The sequence below is a fragment of the Bactrocera neohumeralis genome, chromosome 3 (assembly GCF_024586455.1).
Source record: "Bactrocera neohumeralis isolate Rockhampton chromosome 3, APGP_CSIRO_Bneo_wtdbg2-racon-allhic-juicebox.fasta_v2, whole genome shotgun sequence".
NCBI lineage: Eukaryota > Metazoa > Arthropoda > Insecta > Diptera > Tephritidae > Bactrocera > Bactrocera neohumeralis.
Window position 1 is genome coordinate 1,870,456 of NC_065920.1, and position 22,703 is coordinate 1,893,158.

At 37.3% G+C, this 22,703-nt stretch overlaps 1 protein-coding gene across 1 annotated transcript in view; it reads right to left on the reverse strand.

Annotated features, from left to right (window-relative positions):
- Window positions 1–22,703, reverse strand: part of LOC126753873 (mucin-17) — a 128,304-nt gene that overhangs the window by 22,427 nt on the left and 83,174 nt on the right. Inside the window, exon 5 of the mRNA XM_050465611.1 lies at window positions 20,946–21,077. Within this exon, the coding sequence (XP_050321568.1) occupies window positions 20,946–21,077 (132 nt within the window). The remainder of the gene's footprint in view (window positions 1–20,945; window positions 21,078–22,703) is intronic.

Below are 22,703 nucleotides of genomic sequence, written 5' to 3' on the forward strand. Positions count from 1 at the left end.
CAGTGCAGCAGCTGCATTAATCACGATCTTGACCAAGCAAAGTGTCAACAAGCCGGAGCAAAGCGTTGTAATTGAGCGAGAAACTTGTTTATGGACTTTTTACCGCGTAAGGCGTTCCAAGCATGGCTACTTAAGTAATTAAAGCTGGCATAGTTTACTAAACGAAAAGAACACCGAGTAGTCAAGAACAAGCATGCAGCAGCTACTAGCGATCGCTTTACAGCCTGCAAGCAAGCGAGCTGTAGAGATACGGAGTGAGAGGGAGAGAGTGCGGAGTGACGTAGTGTGGCGGGCACAGCAGCGAGTGGCAGTGAAAGGGAGTGATTAGTGCAGCAAGCAGTTTAATTAAATTATAAGTTGGGCATGCGCAATAACGCTTGAAGCAGAGCGACAATTAGGCTACTTACTTCAAGACACAAATTACACATATATTCATACATATGTACATACAAATACATTTATATATACGTATGTACATATGCGCCATGTAGAACAGGTTATTTACTGCCATATCTCACATATTAGAATCGCACGGAACAATGAACAACTAACGGCTGCTATAAACTAAACACACAAACAAAAGCAATATGAAATTTGAGCCAAAGGCAGTCGACTATGAAGCAGCAGCGATGCTCAATTATGCTCAGGGGCAGTTGAAATAGCCGCGAACGATCTTTAGTAACACATTTAATACCAGCGCTCATACATAAAAAGCTAACACATGTGTTACTCATACGCCCCCTCGCACGCTTCCAGCAACAAGCCAGACTACGACCATTGGCTACAACAACCACATCATTGTAAATATTTGCAAGTGCGAAATGCAACACATCCAATGTGCAGTTATGTTGCTTTCGCACTACAAGTGTATCGATAAATTAAACGGTATTTGCTTTATTGCACGTTGATCATGTCGATAATCGATGCTTAAATGCTGCTGTTGCCGCGGAGGCAAAAATTAAATATTACAACCACAACAACCACTTGGAATTATACAAACAAACGCACACTCAGTGCTTCACATTTCGCCCGTGGTCCATGGCATGTTGCCGATCTGTTCGCTGCTTGCTGCAGGCAGAGCGGCGTTGCCAACAATTGTGGCGTTGGTGTTGGAGTTGCTTGCAACTAGGCTAGTAATCGGTCCAGCAGCCGCGTACGCTTACTTTAACCGTTGCTGGCTGGCATTAAGTGGTTCGTTGAGGCGCGGCGCAAAGTCTGCGCACAACTGTTGTTCGCAACGGTAGCAGCTGAGGCAACATCACTTGTTGCTTGTTAAAGCGCCGAGTGATTAATGTAGCCGATCGGGTAAGCTAGCACACAAACACATACACACAGTCCGATGCAGCAACAGCAACAGCAAGCAATGGCAATGGTAGCTTTTGGCTCAGTTTCTGCATGCCGCATGTTGTTCAGACAATGGTTGCACATACATATACACAGGCTGTTGCATATTTCATACTGTGCGCTATTGTCTATATACTTATTTATTGTTTTTGTTGTTCATCTGTTTCATTGGCATTATTTGTTTATTTATTGTTTTCTCTCAAATTATGATTTCGTTCACAGTTGTTGTTGCTAGATTTACTGCTGCTTATCTGCCACAGTTTCATAGGCGCGTGAGATAAAGCTGCAGTCACACCCTGTTGCTCACCAAAATACCGTTGATTAATGTTGCGTTTACACTTTGCACATTATTAATTAGTGTTAATTAATTTCAGCGAATATGTTTGGGTTGGAATGATGGCAAATAAGAGAAAAAAAGCCAGTGCGTGTTATAGTTACATTTATTAAGATTTTAATTCGAATAGGTAACTCTATAGCCTGAACTAATAAAATAGAGTTATTTGAGTGTGAATATGTTTGATTTTAATCAGCATGTCGCCTCATGGTTATAGCATAGGAAAATTATGTTTAAAAATATCAAGATTTTCTTCAAGGCATTTGAAGATCACCTTTCAAAGCTTAGGCATTTTGGCATCGAATTTGGATTTAGAGTACCTAAATATAAAATATAATGTTTTTATTGGTAAAGCTGGTACCTAACCCGAATGTATTAAGGTTCCACCGATCTTTGTAACACACAAAAGAAAACATCGGAGACCCTATCAGATATATTTGGTAGTCGAAAAAGTCTTTTCGTAGAAGAAGCCACGCAAGCCACCAATGAAGTTTGTGAAATTTACGGAGACAATGCTGCATCAGTTCGTGTAGCACAACAATGGTTCGCTCGCATCCGTTATGGAAATTTTGATGTGAAAGATGCGCCTCGTCTGGATCAATTTGCGAAAAAGATCATGGTCCAAGAGTGGTGAAGCTCAACAAATGGTTGACGCCTCGACAGGTTATGCTGAGTGTTTGGTGGGATTGGAGACGGATCATCTACTATGAGCCGCTCCAGCCTGGTCGAGCTATTGACTCTATATTTTACTGTCAACAACAGATGAGATTGAAGCAAGCAATCGAAAAAAACTGATCAACCGAAAGGGTTTTGTCTTCCATCAGGACAACGCTAGACCACTCACACACATCTTTGATGGCTCTGCAAAAGCTGGGAGAGCTTCGCTGGGAAGTTTTGATGCATCCACCATATAGCCCTGACCTTGCGCCATCGGACTAACATTTGTTTGGGTCAATGCTGAACTCCTTTAATAGAGTAAAGTTGGCTTCAAGAGAAGCCTGTGGAAATTACTTGTCGCAGCTTTTCGCCGAGAAACCAGAAAAGTTTTACACTGATGGAATAATGTATTTAGCGGAAAAATTCAGATCAGACAATTATAGCTGTCATATAAACCGGCCAATCAAAATCAGAATAATGATATTTTTATACCGTTTAATGCTATAAAAATGCACCTGTAAAAGGTATTATAGCTTCGGTGCTATCAAAAATACCATTTTTTGTTGTTTTAATTGTACTGCAACTGCTTCCGAGCAAACAAATACAACAAACTAAAGCCAGTAGTGTTTACAATATTTCCTGGAAGTAGGAAACAACCAAAAAGTTGTACTTTACGCTTCAACTAACAGCATAATAAACTATAATTTCTTATTGAGCATTTCCACACACACACACATAAGCACAACAACAGCACATGTATATTGTTCTGCAGCGCTACAAACAAGCTCCAACTAAATTTCGCCAGCAAAAGTACAGCCTAAAATATGAAACACCAGCAGTTGCCCATCTCTAATGTGAAGTGAGTTTACTGAACCTTATGCATATGTAGGTACGCGAGCTTTGTTATTGCTTGCGTATCGAAGCAGAGTATGCCAACTGTAATGAACAACAAAATTCACAAACAAAGCAAAAGTGAAAACTCAAAGCCTAAAGCAAAGTTTTAGTTTTTTTCACTTTTGTTGCAAGAAATCGCAAAATCTTACTTCTTTTCCTGAAATGAAAGTGTTTGATGGAAGAAAAGCTTTTTTGCCGGCGTAGCAAAATTCGTAAATAATAGGAAAGGCAGTGAAATAAACGGAAGTTCTCCATTCACACACACATATACATGTGGTGGTAGGAAAAAGAAAAATCGATGCAAAATGAAGCGCGTAAAAATTTAAAACCTTTAATTAAAACTGAGCTAATGATGGAGCACAGCGAACGAGCAACGCTACGCTAACACTAGGAAATCAGACTTTTTATAACTTATTAGCTTTTATATAACTTGTAAAAGCCCATCATTTGTCTTTTTGCCTTCAATTGAGTAACAGTAAACAGAAAGCAGAAAGAAAGATATTTGAAATATGAATACCAGAAATCCACTTGAGTTGCTTGTTTCCTGCTTTAATTGGCAGAGGCAAAGTAAAATAGGCAAAGACACAGGCTACTCTGGCACCAACTTAAGAGCAAAAAATCGGTAAAGCGCTGTGCTTGCCAAACTAAATTGACATTGAAGAAGACAGCTTGAGAAATTCACGCAGAAGTATGTCATCAAATTGATCATTTGCTCGTTCTAAATGTAATCTCTAAGTAATGTATTCACTTGCAACAGTTTTATTCAAAATAATTGAAAGCCAATAGTTTTGTAAGCACTGTAGTTAGAACAGTTAATCACATACATTTCTGTTTGGCTCTCGATGAGTGTCAGTGTGTCACCAATGTCTCGCATAAGGCACTGCTCTCGCCGCATATAGAAATTACGAAAGTTTTAGTGTTCAGCTTTTTCTTTATTGTTGTTGCTGTAAGATGCACATATCGCGCGTACGTAGCGTATACGCAATACGAGTACGTGCTGACGTGTATGTGTGCAATACAACATAATTATTAGGGGTGGTGGCGCAGCCATGGCATTGCCGGACGGGCGGTTGTGGTGGTTGGTGATGAGTCATACTTGGCAGAAGTGCGGAAACCCCCACAGATAAGCTGATATGGCAACTGCACACAGATACTTAAACAACTATGCGGTATGGGGATAAAACAATGCAGCAGATGTGCCGCAAAATGAAACGGAAAGTTTCAAGGATTTCCGAAAATATCGAATAAAGCACGCCCAGCAACGTCCAACATAAAATATTTGTGTTTTAATTACAATATTGCAACTGTTTCCCATGTATTTACAACGAATTTGTTGCGCAGTTGAGCAGGTCTTTCAGTAATTGAAGACCTCGTGGTATCCACTACTTGGAAAGAGTAGAAAAAATTATAAAAATATGGTACTAAAGTGGTCTGCAGTTCGAGGAATTCATTTCCAGTAAAGTCCTCGCTAAGCTTTGGTTCGGTATAACAATGATAACGGTCATGAATGTATGAACTAGAACTTTAGGAGAGACCGGGAGACCGGAATATCAGTATCAACCAGCGAGTGAAATAAATCAATATGGCAGCTAATTGAGAAAAAGCTGTTCTATCAATATTTATCTTTGCGTAATCGTTAAGTGTGTTGTTGGTACTTATATATATTGTTTACCGACTGACCGGCTCAACTACTTAGAAACAAGGAAATAAGACTACGTGCTCATGGCATACATATGTTTGTATATATATCTCTATAACTAAGCTTAATGTTCAACCACTCCGACAAAGAACGCGAGGACGACTTTTTATGCCGAAGAGTGGAGATACGAATTTAAATCTTTTGTTGTAATAATTTCAAAAGTGTTTGCCTGTACATAAGTGAAGCGCATGCGCGCTAAATGTTAACAGCAAAAAAGTCACAACAAAGGCACACAACAGTAGAGAAATTCATTGAAAAAATACATAAATATATACATATGTATGTACATTTATATAGATACATATTTATATATGTATGTAAGGCATACCAACGTCAATAAGACTAACAACATGCAACTAGTATACAGTGTTTGTACACTACGTACATATGTATACATAAATACATATGCACCTATCGTCACCTAAAATGCAAAATAACGTAACATCACTTTTCATAAGGTTACAGGCAAAGGAAAAACGTTATAATAGAAACCACTCATATTGAAAAAAATGAGTTTTGTTATAAAATGGTTATATAATGGTTACATATTGGTTATATATGGGTTATATATTAGTTATATATGGGTTATATATTGGTTATATATGGCTTATATCTGACAGCGGCAGCTGAAAATTTTATGCAATAGTGAATCGTAAGTAATAAAAAACTCAATTTCGATTTTTTTGATGATACGTTGTTCTGCATTTCAGGTGCCGATGTACATATACTTGTATGTTGAGCTTAGCAGATATTACACAACCAAAATTATAATTTGTCTCCATAAAGCTGGAGGGATGGGTCTTGCAGTAACAAAAGAGCCGCTTGTGCCAATTTTGGCCTGTGGTTTAGGGCTTACTCTAGTGACGGTGAACCTGCAACGCCGATGAACCACATAGATACGCAAAAAAGTTGCAAAAAAACTGCCGAAAGTGAAGAAGAAAGTTATTAACGGTAATTTCTCCGCGGTACTTCGCTTTCTGCTGTGGCGAAACTATGAAGTTTTTGCTGCTAACTATTATACTTTGCTATGTATAATAATATGCAAACATTTATATATGTATGTATATAGGTATGTATATGTGATACCTTGTAAAGAAGATTTTTATATTTGTATTTGTCATACAGTAAATGTAAGCAAGCAGTCAGGCTTGAGTGACTGTATATTACGAAATCGCTGTTAACTTGACATAATTTGGTTGTTTGTTGTTCAACATAACCAGCAAATAAAACAAAATGTTAATGTGTATGTAATCGCACATATTTAATTTACAATAGCTCAACTAGCGATGAAATTCTTGAGAGAGTGTGGAAAAAATTGTTTTAATCTATTTTTTCACTTATATAAAATTGAGCTAAATAGAATTTTTATGGAGCCTTAAGTAGAATATGCTTGTTTTATGCTGTGGCAATTGATTCCAAGAAAAACTATATAGATTATTTAATACCTTGAAGAATCGATATTGTTTCAAGCGATCCGTTGGCACCGAGAAAACTTATTTTGTAAAGTAGAAACTAGCAACACTTCACTCTTTTTGTAACACATCTAAATTTTACGCTATTTTATTTGAAACTATTTAGCCGAATTATAAAACATACATACATATGGTACATGTGTTGCGTGTGTATGTATATGGAAAACCACACTTACCTTGGTAGTCTACTAGTTATTAAGCAATTGTATCCACGACTAAATGCGGACGTCCAAGCGAGGAAGTGCCAAAAGAAAATTATAAAAGCGAATTTATGATAGCAATTATTGCTGCTTTTGGTGCAATGATATTCACACGAGTATAAAATAAAGCAAAAGAAACTTTACGTTCACAAAGAGAAGTGGCAAATGAACCAAATGCTACCAGTGCTTCGTATTCATATTCAAACATATGTGGGTTGCCTTTTATATTTCGAGATTTGGCAACCCTAGCGTTGCAATCTGGAAACTCACAACTTTCTGGTAAAGTTTGACATTTTTTTTTTGACATACGACCTGTACTTGTGTTGCTTACAGTAACTAAAAATATTCATCTCACTCGATTAATATTTTTTAATTTAGTTCGACGAGGACTACTTCAGCAACAGTGCATCTATGAACTTAAAACAATTTTTTGATCTATCAAAGGCCAGTGTTTATCGATGGTATGGATGGTATAATGGATGATGTGGTGAACTCAATCGAGGTCATAGATCATACAGGGAAGAATTTCGTGAAGCTCGTTCAAAGCAATTGTCTTTCAGGAAACTTTTAATGCTGTGCGCAAACTGATTTTGCAAGACCGTCATGTGATCTATCGTGAGATTGAGACAACTATAGGCATTAGTGGGACCAGCATGCTTTCACTATTGCAAGAACATTTGATTGTAGAAAAATAGTTTACTCGTTGGATCCCATTTTAATTTGTCAGTCGCTAAAAAAGGTTTTCAAGAAGTCAGGAATACCAACCGTCCTGATAGGGATCGCTCTTGACAACGATAATGCTAGCTCTGTTGATCACTTCAAACATTAAATTGATGAGTAATCCACCGAGGAGTCCTGACTGGGCACTACATGTCTTCTTTTTATTTCCGCACGGAAAAAATGAACTAAGAGGTCAACGTTTTTTGACATCTGAAGAGACGGTTGATATGTTCAGAATTATTGTTTTGGAGACACCTCAACCAGAGTGGCAGAAGTGCTTAGACAGTTGGTTCAATTTTATATAAAAATGTATAGATCTTACCGGGCTAGATCAGCGTGACACTTTCAATTCTAAAGAGCGACCGCTCACAGGTTTAAATCGGTCCACCTGACCATGGACGGAGCTTCGAAGTTAGTGTGTAGTTGCTCAAATCTATCGCATTGTAAACAGTATATAGGTAATATAGAGGGCCTATATAGGGCCCAATGATTATTATTTCTTTTTGTGCTCTAGTCTCGTAATATGAAAGGCAATCCACATTGTTTTGGCCAAACAAATACATATTACTAACATATATATTGTTGTTGCCTTTGGAAAATGTACGCTGAGAGCTTTGCGATATGCAAATAAGACCCAACCGGCGCATTGTCTGACATTTGGTGTGAATAAATGGAAGGCAAGCACGAGAAACGAATACTAAAGACTTAACAACGCAAAATATTTGCCAAATGCAGACTTTAGTACGAGCAGCTAACATTTGATGGCAAATCGATTTCAGCGATTGTCAAAATGTGGCAATATTGTTATTGTTGTTGTTTATGTATGTGCATATTCAATAAGAAGTTGAGCAATGAGCGCATTCACCCCTTCTTTTGCAAAGATTTAGCAAGTCCCTTTTCAAGTATCCAAACGAACAAACAAATGAGTATCCAAATTTAATATCTTGCAACATTCGCTACACTTCGTTTCAAATATTACCGAACAACGCACGACAATGAACTTTGGACTTTTTCCCAGCTTAAATTGAGTTGGATGTCAAATACAACAACACAAAGTTATTACAGTGTAAAAGGTTCGCAATGTTTCTAGGTCATGTTGTGTGAACCGAGCGTTGCGTTTTGGCTAAAAGACGTACTGCGAACTAAGGTGGCCAGATTCGTGCGACTGTGACACTTGAGCAATAATTTTGGTGCGCTATTTACACATTGAATACCTAAAGCGGATACGCTGTAAGACTTACTAGTGTAACCGAGAGTATTTTTGTATTAAAAATTAATTAAAGAATTTTCTGAAAATCTCGTATTCGGCAAAAACAGGTTAGTGAGGAGCTCGACCGCAAAACTAAAAATGAAATTTTCTTGTAAAAATTATATAAAGAGATCAAAATATTTTTTATGAAGAAGCTTAAATACTCCATAAAAGTAGATTTTCTTATCAAAACAATACTTCAGAAAGTTTTCTAAAAAACATCTGGTGCCAATATGAGTCGTAGAAGTAATTAGGCGCTTTACTGCTGCCGCACACATATTCAAATTTACATCACAGCTACAAGCTGCTCACACTTTCCCCAGTGAAGTAATATTAAATCGGCAGGGCTTTTCAATTCATCTAAATAGTAGATATACATATCTCACCAAAGAAGCTCAGCGTTGAACTCTTTTTTGAGCTGGGGCAGACAACATGCCGAAAATGGGTCATTGCTGCCACTGATATACCGAAAATAAAACAAAAGATTGCGGAAAAAGAAGCTTTGCGCAATAATAGCAACAATGCTGAAGACAAAAACCCATATTTTTGCCATTTATAGCTCAGTGCTGTTAATTCCACGAAGCGAAGATGAATAGCGCGCAGATTAGCTGCTGTCTACAGCGATGACCGCGAACGTAAAACTAGAGAAGCTGCCAAAATTGAAGCCAACGCCGTAAACCAAGCGAGCGTGTGAATTTTAATTTTAGTTTTGACGAAACAATTCCCCACAAGTGGCAGCATAAGTGCGCGCACACATGCACGTCTTCTATGACGCACTGGAGCGGTGACAGTCAGCGGCAAGAGCATCCGACATGGCACAGCTTCAGTGTTCATTGATTTTTCGCACATCTGCATGGATACATGCAACAGCGCGCTGAGTTGCTGGCTTGATGCCATGCTGCCACGCTGCATCAGTTGACCAGTTCGTCACGTGACTCACCTTTCTTGCTGCGGGGCATACGAAATGAATTCCATATGAATGATGACTTTTTACGCAAGCCCGATGCTCGATACAAATCCAATTCGCTGGTGTAGGCCGTCGCGGAGCCCATCGTCGCTGTCACCATCGGCGCCGCTGACTGCATGGACGCAGCCGAGGCTGCGGACAACGTCGACTTGCCAGCACCCGAGCTGGCAACGCTTTCACTACCAACGCCAGCGTCAGCGCCAGCGCTTTTACCTGGCGCGGTCAGCGCAGCCAACAGCTGTGGCGCTGATTTGAGATTTTTCGCGTACTTCACATCACTTGGACAATCGCTTAAATTAATTTTCGGCGTTTTTGCGTTTTTACGATTTTTCAACATTTGCACCGAATGCGGCAAGATACCAAGACCGAGACCGAAACCCGAAACACCGTTCGTCTGATGGTCACCACCAGCTAATGTCACCGGAGCAGCCGTTGTTGCCGTAACCGTCTGCAGGTTCTGTGTCGACCCGTAGAATAATGCGACGAAATCATTCAAGCCCATTTTGGCGAACGGCGAACTGTTGGAAAATGTAGTAATTACGTATGTGTGTGTGTGCCGTTATATGTGCGTATATGCGCACCTATGTACATAAAGTCCTGCTTTGGGGGTGGCTTATAGACTAGCAGACGGCATACACAGCCATTGTATCCTTGCGAGCATACGAGCGGGCGCTGCTTGACTAGGGATGGTTGTCAGTGCACAGCGAGAGAGCGCGACACAATGAGAGAGCAGGTGGACGAGCGTTTCGCGAGCGAAAAGTTGAGGCAGGCCATTGTTGTGCAAGAACGGTTACACACTACGACAGGCCATGTGTATCCTTTTTGAATATTTACACTGGCACACAAACTGTCAACTGTTATACAACCGATTTGAAAGCACTGCACGAATGGTGTTTCACTTAAAGCACTTTACTAAACGTCACAGTCTGTAGTATTTACCGTTAGTTAAAACAAAAAACTTTAGTAACTTGGCTTAAAGTCTCTTCAGCGAATTCTTTAATTTCAAATTGCTTTTCTTAATTTTTTTGAAAACCGTCCGCAACTTGTCAACATTGAACTACACAATAGCGCCGCAAATTACCGACTGACTGATTGACGACCGAGTTCGTCGCTGTGTTACCATTGCCAATGAGGGTTTCCAGCTCTGCTTCGTTCAGCTCTTCGCAGCTTATGAATGGCGTTCGCGTTTGCGTTCACACTCGCTCTACGCCACAAGCTGGTGTTGTAAGCAAAGCGAGGTGAGCCGCTCCACGACGGAGCAATGCGTTCAAAAGTGTTTTAACTTGTAGTTTTTCATTATTGTTACATTGTAAAATCGCAGCGCGCACAAGGCGATTCACACTGCTGCTTCGGAATTAGCAGCGGTGCTCGCAGTAATGAGTCGTAGCGGTAAACAGTGTTGCTCGGAATGGTCGAGAGTGAGTTAAAAAGCCAACCGCAGCTCAATCAGGCAGGAAGTCAGTCGGTCGTCGAACAGTCGACTAACCAGCTAGATCACGACTTTAGCTGACAAGGCAAACTAACTGCAAATGGAATAGCTCAATGCACCGCCACACACTCGCACACACTGCGCTTACATGCCACGAACACCAGCGAAACGAAAATGGCAGTAGAAAACACAAAGTTGCTACAAATAAGTATGTACTTTGTGGCTAAGTATATATATAATATACATACATAAACATGCGTACGTAGTACATAAGTGCGTAAATGCTTTGTGTGTGTTTGTATGAAATAATAAAAGAAAAGGTGCTTGGAATCTTAGCAAAACTAATCGATTATTTTACGACTATCAAGTGAACTACTAAGAATCTTGTCTAACAAAAAGTATATAAAGGCGCAATGTAGATAAATGAGAGTGAACACTCACCACCGCCTTTACCGTTGGCTTCTACCGTCCATAACGTGACATATCCGCGGAATGTAAATTTTTTTTCGTAGAAACGAGTCAGCTGATTGCTCTCTTACAACACAGGCTTGCCAATCTCGTTATTTTTTAGTAACAAAGCTTGATAATATTTGATATATTCTTAAACTAACTGAAAAACGCAGTCGAACAAGATAATTTATAAAAAACGGGTGACCCAAGTAAACACACTTTTTCCGATAAGACGTGTAAAAAGCTGCCATGTTTTTTTGTTCAGTATTGTTTGACATTTCATCATGGAAGACTTAAGGCTGAACAACGTATATAGAATTCCGTTCGCAGCAACTCGGACTGATGTATGAACGGCTTGGTGCATTTTACTTCGAGATCTTAAATCGAAAGCGTACAAAATATTGCTTGTGCATAAACTGAAGCAGCTCGACCTTCTCAAGCGACGTCGCTTTGCCGTATGAGCTCTTGAAAAGTTCTTAGAAGATTTCCCAAACGGTTTTCAGCCACGAGGCCCATTTCTGACTCAATGGGTATGCAAAATGGCTGCTTTTGGGACATAGATCAACCTCAAGAGCTCATATTTCATCCCAAAAAAACAACGGTTTGGTGTGATTTGTGGGCGGTGGAATCTTTGGTGCATATCTCTTCAAAAATTATGCCTATGAGAACGTAACAGTCAATGGCGATGGTAATTCAACCACCAAGATAACCGACTCGGCGATATTTTCCACAAGACGGCGTCACTTCCCACACATAATTTCACGTTTTGGGTTGGTCGATTAGCCAATAAGATCGCATAATATCACACCGTTAGACTTTTTTACGTGGGGATATGTAAAGTCTAAAGTCTATGCGGACAATTCCGCTTCGATTCAGGTCTTGGTGCCAAACGTCACGTGTGTCATTCGCCAATTACCTATCGAAGTGCTCGAACGAGTCATCGGAAATAGTATTCAACGGATTGATCACCTGAGACGTAGCTGAGGCTAACATTGAAAAGAGATAATCTTCAAAAAATATATACCAAAGACCTTAAGACTTCAACAAGTATTTTGAAACACGCTACATTATAGTGCTCCTAAGCCTCCACCCAAAAAAAAACCGTTTCATATTATGTCGAGTACGAGTATATTATTCTTATTTCTTCGTACATCTCATCGTAGGCGTTCTAAGTCATCTGGTGTCAGTTATAAAAACACTCGATAACTTTGAATAGTTCTTCGAAATCCCTCGCAAGCCAAGCGCTGGCGGCTCGTACTTTCTGTGCATGACTTTATAATATTTTAGCTTTTTGCTTAATAAACTGTTTTCACTCACTTCATTTTCTTTCTTTCTCTTTTGTGTGACTTCTTGGTGACACTTTTACAATCGCTTTCTCAAAGCGGCCAATTAATAAAAACTCAATACATACATTTAATGACCGCAGCACAATTCGAGCTTTTTACCTGTCATTGGCGGCGCTTTTACCGCAGACCCCACGCTTATTAACAAGTGTCATTGTCTGATGATAACCAATTTCTATGCAGGTACAATAAAAAAGAAAAATATTTGTCGCCGAGATGGGTTCAGTGTGGGTTTAATGAGAGCTCAATATTTTTTTTTTTCAAAACTAATTTTATTTTCTCATTCAAAACTTACCGAGAGACGCAGTGCTGTTTCTCAAACTCGGGTGTTCTCGAACTTAGCATTATTATTCAATTCGATCGATGTTTTCGGATTTTATCAGAAAACAGTCCAGTCCAGTAACTGATATGATAAAAATTGTCTTCGTTGCTGTTTAAAGAAGCAGCACAATGCCGTTATCTAGAGCTAAATTCTTGAATATTTATGTAGAACGTTCGATCCGTGAAAGAAGTCACTGCTCCGATTAGAACTTATTGTTATAGTACTGCTGAACAACAACAACTAATGAATTTGTGTTAGAAACTACGAAAACTATTTGAGAGCAACTAAAATTTTCCACACGTAGCACAATGGCCGAGTTTAAAACGAAGCGCGATGCCTTTTTGGGCAAGCAGACAAATAATACATAGGTCCGCACACAAATACCGTAAGCATGCAGATAATGATCAGTTGTGACCATAAAACAATGCCGCCCAGAGAAATGTGTTATCGAGCAGCAGGTTGGCAATCGCAGCCAAATTTTTTCTCCAAAGGTTTTCGAAATTATTTTTGATTTATTAGAAAGAAGGCCTTAGCAAATGCAAATACTTATGTTGTGCTTATATCTGTTTCTGTGTATGTGCTAGTGTGTGCTGGAATGAAATTGTGTTTGCAATCAGCAATTCACCACCCGCCAACATTGTTCGGAGCTGCAAATTTACGCTCAAATGCTTTTTCACAATAAGTGCAATTATACTCGGTATTTTCTTCGGTAAATATAGCATGTGAGTATGCGCCCACAATATAGGAAATACATTTTAATTATATTGGCTTGAAGGCAATTCGGCTTCTGCTGCTTACATACTTACACAAGTATGTATGTGAGTACAAAGGTATATGCATTTCATATCAAGAGGCAATTAAAATATTTGTAAACATAGAATATACATATACATATATGGTATGTATGTATGTGTTGGCAAAAATTAATCTATGCTCAACACAATATTTTGATTTAAATTAACTTTTAATTAAAATGCTCCCGGCAAGTAAGTAATATTTGTAATATTGCAACAATAATTGTTTTAATTGCAAATTAAAGCCCTTAAATATGCGTTCACTTTACATCTACACCTATATTTATACATACATCTTAGTATGTATATACATTTACCAAATATTTTTATAAAGAGAAATGCCATTTTTGTATTTTTTCAATATGCCTAGAGGTGGTGGAACAGCTGGAGAGTGAGTTCCACATCGCTCAGAGCTTTCGCATAGCCAATTATCTATGAACGATATGTCTTTAAGGTGTCATCTATCTCGATCAACTTTCCTTTATGGACATCTTAAATTCGTTTTCTATATTATTTAATATTATATTTGATTTTAATTGCACACAAAGTTTGAAAAAATCGATTGTTTGCCACATTTTGAAGGTTTGTACCTAAGTATATACAGCCGAATCAGTTAGTCTTTAAACGCGTTTTTGTTTTTCGAAACAAAATTTTTGGAATTATCTGCGGTGAGAACTAGAAGAGGAATAATCCGAGCAACATCATTTTTTCAGCCTGTTCTGATATAATTCTGCATACAAGAACCAATCGATTTTCTGGATTTTCGAATTTTGGCCGGCCTAAAACGAACACAATTTGGACTGAAACTCAACTGTTTTTTTTAAACGCCACTATTTCATAATTTCTTTTTATTTTTTTATTAGCTTTGATTTATATGGATAATATCTTGTAGTTTAACAAGAACTTGTATTTTATTTTTAGGGTTCATCCACGAAGAAGGTCAGAATCTCTGCGACCGTTTTTAGCACCGTGACAGATCTCATATAACTCGAAAGCTATTTGATTTGTGTTTTTTTCCAAAATTTTACTATGTCTTCACGAAACAAGCATAAATACACACTGGAAACTTCAAAACAATCGTTAAAGTAGTTTTTTTTAATTCCCAAAGAATCGATATTTTTTAACTTATCACACTAGGTCTCTCCCTTTGGTGTTACATAGGTTTACGGGTTTCAAAAAATTGAGTTTTTTTATTGTCTTTTTAAATTTTACAGCAGGTCTAAAGTGATTTTTTCGATTACAACTATTTGAAAACAATTTTTCACTGAAATTTTCATATTTTTTTTTTGTAAAAATTTCTGCCAAAAATCCAAAAAATTTTTTCCTTCGTCGTTCTAAGATAAGGTTTTAACTATAAATACTATAACTAAAAATACGTTTTTTTACTCGATGATCTTGTAAGGAGCTATCCTGCCAACGCGGGCGCATCTATTTTCCGAGGGGTCGCCGGAAATGGCGTCGCATGGCTGAGTTTAAAATATTTTCTTTCCAAAATTTCAGAATTTTTTTGATATTACTGTATGTTTGTAATAATAAAAAAATCCAATAAAATATTTCATTTTTTTATATGAGAAAAAAATTGTTGAAAAAGGCTTTTTTTTACCCGAGGAAACCCATGAAAGCGCTTTACACTGAAAACAGTTAATAGTAGAAATCATTATAACACATGTTTTCTAAAAAATAATATGGATATTGTGGCAATGCTTGACTGATTTACGTGAAAAATATTAATTTACATTTGAATAGTGTAAAAATTTCGAAAATTTCGATTTGAAAGACGAATCAAATGCAGAAATTGATAACCAAATTCGCATTTTTATCGCTTGGCATCTGCCTAATTGTGTAATTTTTATTGCGATTACTTCGCTCCGACATTAACACAAAAGCGCGAATCAGCAGAGACGAATTGGTGCCAAGAGGTGGCTGGCCAACACCGCGACGATTCCACAACGAAGAAGAATTGATGGATAGAGTTAAAATTGTTATTGGACGCCCTATTGCAATTTCAGATATGCTTTTATATGTTTTAGAGCAGTGACTTTACAATCTCCTCAAGCGATTTCGATGATAGTAAGCTTGTTATAACCGAAACCCAGCAGAAAATAGGTGTTTTATTACCACAATAAACATAATTTTTAAGTGTTTTCAATGCATGCATAACTACAAAAAACATTTGTAAAAATGTAAAATTCAATTTCGAAATTAAATTCGAGTAAATCGCTTATTTAATAAAACATTTTACGCAGATTTGAAATGCAACAAAGTGTTCGAAATCGCCAAAGGAAATTTCCGCGGCAAACGCAGGCGCTGACGTGCATAAATATTGGAGAGCCGCGGGCAGCACTCTTCCCGCAGTTACGCATTGTAATCAACGCGTGAAAAAACTAGTGAAATTTGCAAAGCGAAACAAAACCTTACAAGTACTTGCAACAGTTTGGTAAAAAACGAACGAAAATTGTAAATTTTTGTTTTGCAGCAAAAGTAAAAGTGTTTAAGGTGCGTAAAGCCGTAACGAGCGCCAAGTTGGTGGCACTCGAGGCGTCTGCCGCTGCTGCGGCCGGCTGGTGAAGTCATTAACTCTACAGGCCCATAAAAACATAATTTGCAACTTGCCATAACATAACATAACGGCGCTACAACTGCCTATTTTGTTGAACAAATTTTCTTGTTTTCCATTTGTTTTCCATTTTTACAACTTGCAGCGATAACACGGTTTGTGTTTTTCCAAGCGATAACCGTTACAATTTCATTTCGGGCTGTTGCCATGCATTACCAGATTTTTATCCACAACATAATTTCGCCATTCCATTGCAATAGCTTGCAAATGCGAATGATTGCATGAACGTGAATTAGCAAAAGCGATGTCGTTGAGTTGATGAGGTGCCAAAAGCATTACTCTCGCTTTGAAAGCGAACGGTTTTGTATTGAGCACTTTGTGTGTGTCAGCATGTGTCACATGACATTATGTCACACCGCACCGATTTTTATGTGGGGATTACATGATTTTATTCCCAAAAAAGCTTTACAGAACAGAGATCGGTAATTAGATCACATACATTACATTTATATTAATATTAATCAATTAAAAAGCCCCCGGCCTAACTCATAGACGGCGCTACTAGAATTAAATACAGTTAAAGCAAAAACTTGGCTTGATGACGAGTTACCGGACACTGCCCCAGGCAAATCTTCCATCAAGGATTGTATGCTAAGTTTAGACGTGGTGAAATGAGCACCGAAGACGCTGAAGGCAGTGGACGTCCAAAAGAGGTTGTTAACGACAACAACATCAAAAAAATGCACAAAATAGTTTAGGATGACGGTAAAGTGAAGTTGTTCGATATAGCAGGCACTCCAAAGATATCAACTGAACTTGTACATCAGATCAATTACGAATATTTGGGTATAAGAAAGCTCTATGCAAAGTGGCTGCCGCGCATCACTTATGACCAAAAACAACGACGAGCTGTTGATTCGGAGCAATGTTTGGAAACGTTTAAGCGTAATAAGCCCGAGTTTTTGCATCCATATGTGACAATGTGTTAAACATGGGTTCATTATTTCACTCCGAAGTCGAATCGACGGTCATCCGAGGAGACTGCATACAATGAACCCGCTTCAAAGCATGGAAAAAACAAAAGTCGGCTGGCAAGGTTATGGCGTCTGCAATTTGGTATGCGCATGGAATAATTTTTATTGACTACCTTGAAATAGAATGGACTATCAACAGCGATAATCACGTAGCGTTATTGGACCGTTTAAAGGACGAAATCACCAAAAAAAATGGCGTATTCAAAGAAAAAGAAAAAAGATATTTCCCCCAGACAATGCACCGTGTCACAATTCAGTGAAAACGATGGCGAAAATCCATGAATTGGATTTCGAATTGCTTCCGCGTTCATCATATTCTCCAGATCCATCCCCATTGGCTATGTCCTGTTCACAAATCTGCAAAGAATGCTCGCTGGGAAGAAATTTTCCTCGAATGAAGAGGTGATCTCCGTAACTGAGGCCTATTTTGAGGCCATGGACAAATCGCGCTACAAAAATGATATCAGGAAATTGGAGTGTCGTTATAATCAGTACATTAACGTTGAAGGGAACTATGTTGACTAAAAAAAGGAATTTTGCTAAAAAAATTTGTTTTACTATGGAAGGCTGGGGACTTTTCAATCGACCTTAACTCCGATCAACTCTCTCCGCATAAGCTGTTTGTATCTAAATGATCAATAGTAGCTTCCTCTCTCAACGTACTCACTCCCGTTCAGCACAAATCTCGTCAAAAGCATTTATAAATGGCTTCAAGTCTGCAATTCTGTATTCCAGTGAAAATTGTATCATTGCATTGCATAAGCAATGAAATTTTCTTGTCAAAACAAAAATCAGTGAAAGCATCACCAATCAATATACCAACACGAATCAATATACGAAACAATGCAACAATTTTTTTGAGTGTGAGGCGGCGCTGAGGTGCCATAACGTATGTATAATGCTCAGCCGCAATAATTCATTCACACTGTGTATGGTGTAAATGCCGCCGAAGACAAATCGACAACTCCAAAGCTGTTTGCCATAAGCTTTAATTTGCCGTTACACTAATTAAAAATTATGCGCATCCGAAAATTATGTCTGCATATGTGTACATAAGCATGGATAAGGTCATCAATAATTTTTTTAACACAAATTAAAACTAATTAAGAAGCAATTTATATATCATACATATATACATATGTACATATAAAGTATGTTTTTAAATTTGATAAGCAGAAATAAGAGATGCCCAAAATGTTTGGTTTGAGTCTCAGACATTGACATAGCATATCATGGTATATCAAGTCATGTAATTAATAATTATTTTTTGGCACCAAATGCTGAAATGAGTTCATTAGTATTTTAAGTAAGCATATTAAATATTACTAACGGTACCTCAAAGCTTTACAGTAGCTTTAAATAGCTTTAAGCATAAAAAATAACAATAAAATAGTCTAAACGCATAATTCAAAGTTTTTCAAGCTATTTTACTCAAATTTGAGATATGCACACACATACACACATATATATGCCATAACTGCTCCACTTTTAGTTTACAGGCCACACGCATACATACATATGTACAACGTATGTATATACAGTTTGCTGTTTTTTTTTTACAAAAACAATTTTAAATCGCTTTTATTTTAACCTTTTCTGTTGTCTACCGAAAATGCACATGCACGTACGCGTGTCTGTATTAGTGACTGTGGTTTTTACATTTCGCAGCAAACGGAGGTAATCAAGAGCAATAAACTGTTTTTCGGCAAGTAAACAAGCTACCTCAAACGCGCTCCATAAACTGCGGCAAATTAAAAGTAAATAACTCCGCAGCAACGTCACGCTCGCCCAGAAGGCATGCTGGCCCCCAAAAGGCACGGGCAACGCGCTTTGTATGTTTTATTTGGAGCGACCGCACATTTTTTGTCAACACTGTCAAATTGTGGTTTATGAGTGTAAGTGTGTGCGTGCCTTTGTGCAACTCACAATTTTTCCAGGTGTTTATTTTAACTTATTCATCCAACTTCAAGTAAATGGATGAAGTAATGAAGTGTGTGCAACGCATGCCAGCACAAATCAATGAAAGAGTTATGCAGGAGAAACCTGTTTTCTTGTGTATTTACAGCTGACATGAAGCTGGTGTTCCACATTTGGAATAAACCTTTAAGTATGTACTAATGAATTCAAATATTCAAAATTTTCTTTCATTCACAACCCTCTCATAAAAGAGCGATAGCAGCGCGTTTGACTTAGGTGTCCCATCAATTAAGTTGTAACTGCGTCAGACCCACATTTATCGGTGTCCAACAAATGATAAAATCTTCACATTACGCCTGCATGTCTCTCAGATTTCTAGCCATAAATCTTCAATCTAATATATTTTGTCTTCGACTTTAACTGCACTAATCTCAAAAAGGGTTACCTTAACACACACGCATAAATACTCTTATTTACATACATATGTATATCTATATCTATCTATCATATGTAGGTATGTACGTCCGGCGTGTTTTGTGTTGAAAATGGCTTTGAAATGATTTCCACGCTTTTGCTGCAAATTAGTTAGATTTGGGAATACAAGATATGAAAGCCAATGGAGACCACAAAACGTTGGAGGGCTAATAAATACCTTTCGTGGCTTTTTAATACACAAAAATGAATGGTTGATAAAAACCTTTCTTCGTGTCTTGCTTAATTCGATTTATTCGTTGCGTTCGTTGGTGTTCCGAAGTGAAGTAGGCGTTCAAATCAGGTGGGTACAAATTGACTTTTGTTGTCTTCATTCTCATTTTAATTGCCTCATTTGTTTCGTATTTTCCTTTCATTTTATACGACTTATACACGCTTTTGCTCAATTAATTGACATGTGTCAAAACATTTGTCAAATTAACGCTGCCCGTCCCTAGCAAGCCGATTACGCGTGTCTTTATGAAGCACACAGGCACAATACTAGCCCAAAGGAATGAATTTTCCCTTAATAAGTTTGCATGGAAAATGGCAATTCGATTTGATTTCGATTGCACAAGCAGCTTGCTTCAAGCAATTAACATTTTTGGGAGTTTTTCGCCAATTATTTCGTTAACAAATTTATATGGACGTTTAAATTAAAAAAAAAAATTAAAATTAAAAAACAAAAATTTTAAAATTAAAAAAAAAATATTTAAAATAACAAAAAAAGGTAAATTTTAAATAATTAATTAATTTCAAATTTATTTAGAATTTGATTTTTTTTAATTTTAAATTAAATGTTTTTAATTTTAAATTTACTTTTTTTTTTAATTAAAAAAATAATTCAAAATTTAATTAAAAAAAATTATTTAAAATTCAATTTTCTTTAATTTTAAATTAATTTTTTTAATATTAAGTTATTTGTTTTTAATTTTTAAATTATTTTTTTTTAATTTTAAAATATTTTTTTTTAATTTTAAATTATTATTATTTTTAATTCTAAATTTTTTTTAATTTTTAATTAATATTTAAATTCCTTATTTTACTAAACTATTTCGCAATTTTCATACTGAGTAACCAAAGTGTTCTTACCTTTAACAATTTTTTTCACTGTTTGCGGAGTTTTCACTTTTAAATTTCCACCACCACTTCCCGTGGGCGTGCTGACTGCCGTAGATGTGGTCGAAGGTGTGGCAGAAACACTTTGTGAAGGATACCGTTTTTCTGAAATGAGAAAAAAAATAATTCAAATAAATATTAATTTACACAAAATGGCTTGTTCGTTGTCTAAGAGGTTTATATTCCGAAAATTTTAATATTTTTTTTACTATTTTTTTTATTTAAAATTCTTAATTTAGAAACACACTAGAAAATCGTCGAATCTCATGGAACACAAAATAGTAGACCGACTTGCACACAAACGTTGCATACATTTAGGCAGTGTGCATGTTGCGTCAACATGTTGATAAAATCTAGCAACACTCAATGCAGACACATGTTTACAAAACCTAAACACAAATCACACTTTTGTTGCATGTTGTTGCTATTCGTAGCGGCATAGTTGTTTGTCACCTTACGCACGAAACCACGTGTTCGTGCTAATACACATTTACAGATACAAATAATTATTTACTTTTGGGTTTTCGCACAAACAGTCCCCGTCGCACGCTTCGCCTCAGCCAATGCAGCAGATTTGAGGAGCTCTTTGTGCTCCTGTCGCCCGCTGTAATGATTATTTTCACCGAGTTCTCATTGAGCTGCGGACCGCTGCACGACGCCTCTAACGCTTTCGTCATCACATACATATGTACATATGAATGTATGTTTATAGTTATGCTTTTGAATACTTCTTATAAAACTTTAGTTGGCAAAAGGGTAAAACGAAATCAAAACAGAAACCCGAGAATGCCGCACTAGAAATTTACGATTTGCTTCGTGGTCCGAATACTTAGCTAGTAAACAAAGAATTTTTAGAGTTATTTTGGCAAGAGTTGCAGGTGAAGTTTATTTTTTTTGTCGTTTTTTTGTTTTTGATTTAAACGAAGATGAATTTTTTTCAATTTCACATCGAAACTTCAGTTGCCGAAACACCTGTTTTTGAACGCATTTCAAAACTTTTACTCTACAGTGTTGTATTTCTGCCATAACAGTGATAGAAAAGGAAAGTTGTACTTATATACATATATGAGTATGTAAATATATATTATGTATATGCATGAGAGTAGTTAATTCTAAATTTCTCGCTCGCCTTTACTTTCTAACGCATTTAAATTTTTTATTGGTGCGTTCTGGCGCAGCGGCTTGACCGGCTAATCACCGCGAAGTAAAAATGTTGGGTCAATTGGGCAATTAACTGCCATGAAGTCGGCATAAAGCCCAAGAAGTGAGTGTACGAGCAAGTCCAACCTGAGAAAGCAATCGAGTTTTTACTACCTTTCTTCTTATTTCCTCAGTTTTACAGTGCAATAAAGAAATGATGAAGCGTGTGGAAGTCACATCGTGCCCAAGTGCGCACATACTCATATGTCTGTATGTATGTGTGTTTGCTACGGGCCTCCAGCACAATGTTGCCGCAAATGGAGCGCTGTAAGGCCATAAATGCAAACAGATCGACACAATTGGTTATTTTTATTGCCAAACCCGTTATTGTTCTAACGCTCGATTTGGATTTCCAATGTGGAATCTAGAATATTTGAAAATAAACATATATTTATAAATACTAAAATATTTAAGTTTTGTGCGACTCAAATGCAACGAGCATTAAAAGCAACCCAATGCACTGCCGAATCGGTGCAACATGCAACACTTAGCGGCAGCACACGATTAACACCTGATTGCAGACCAAAACAA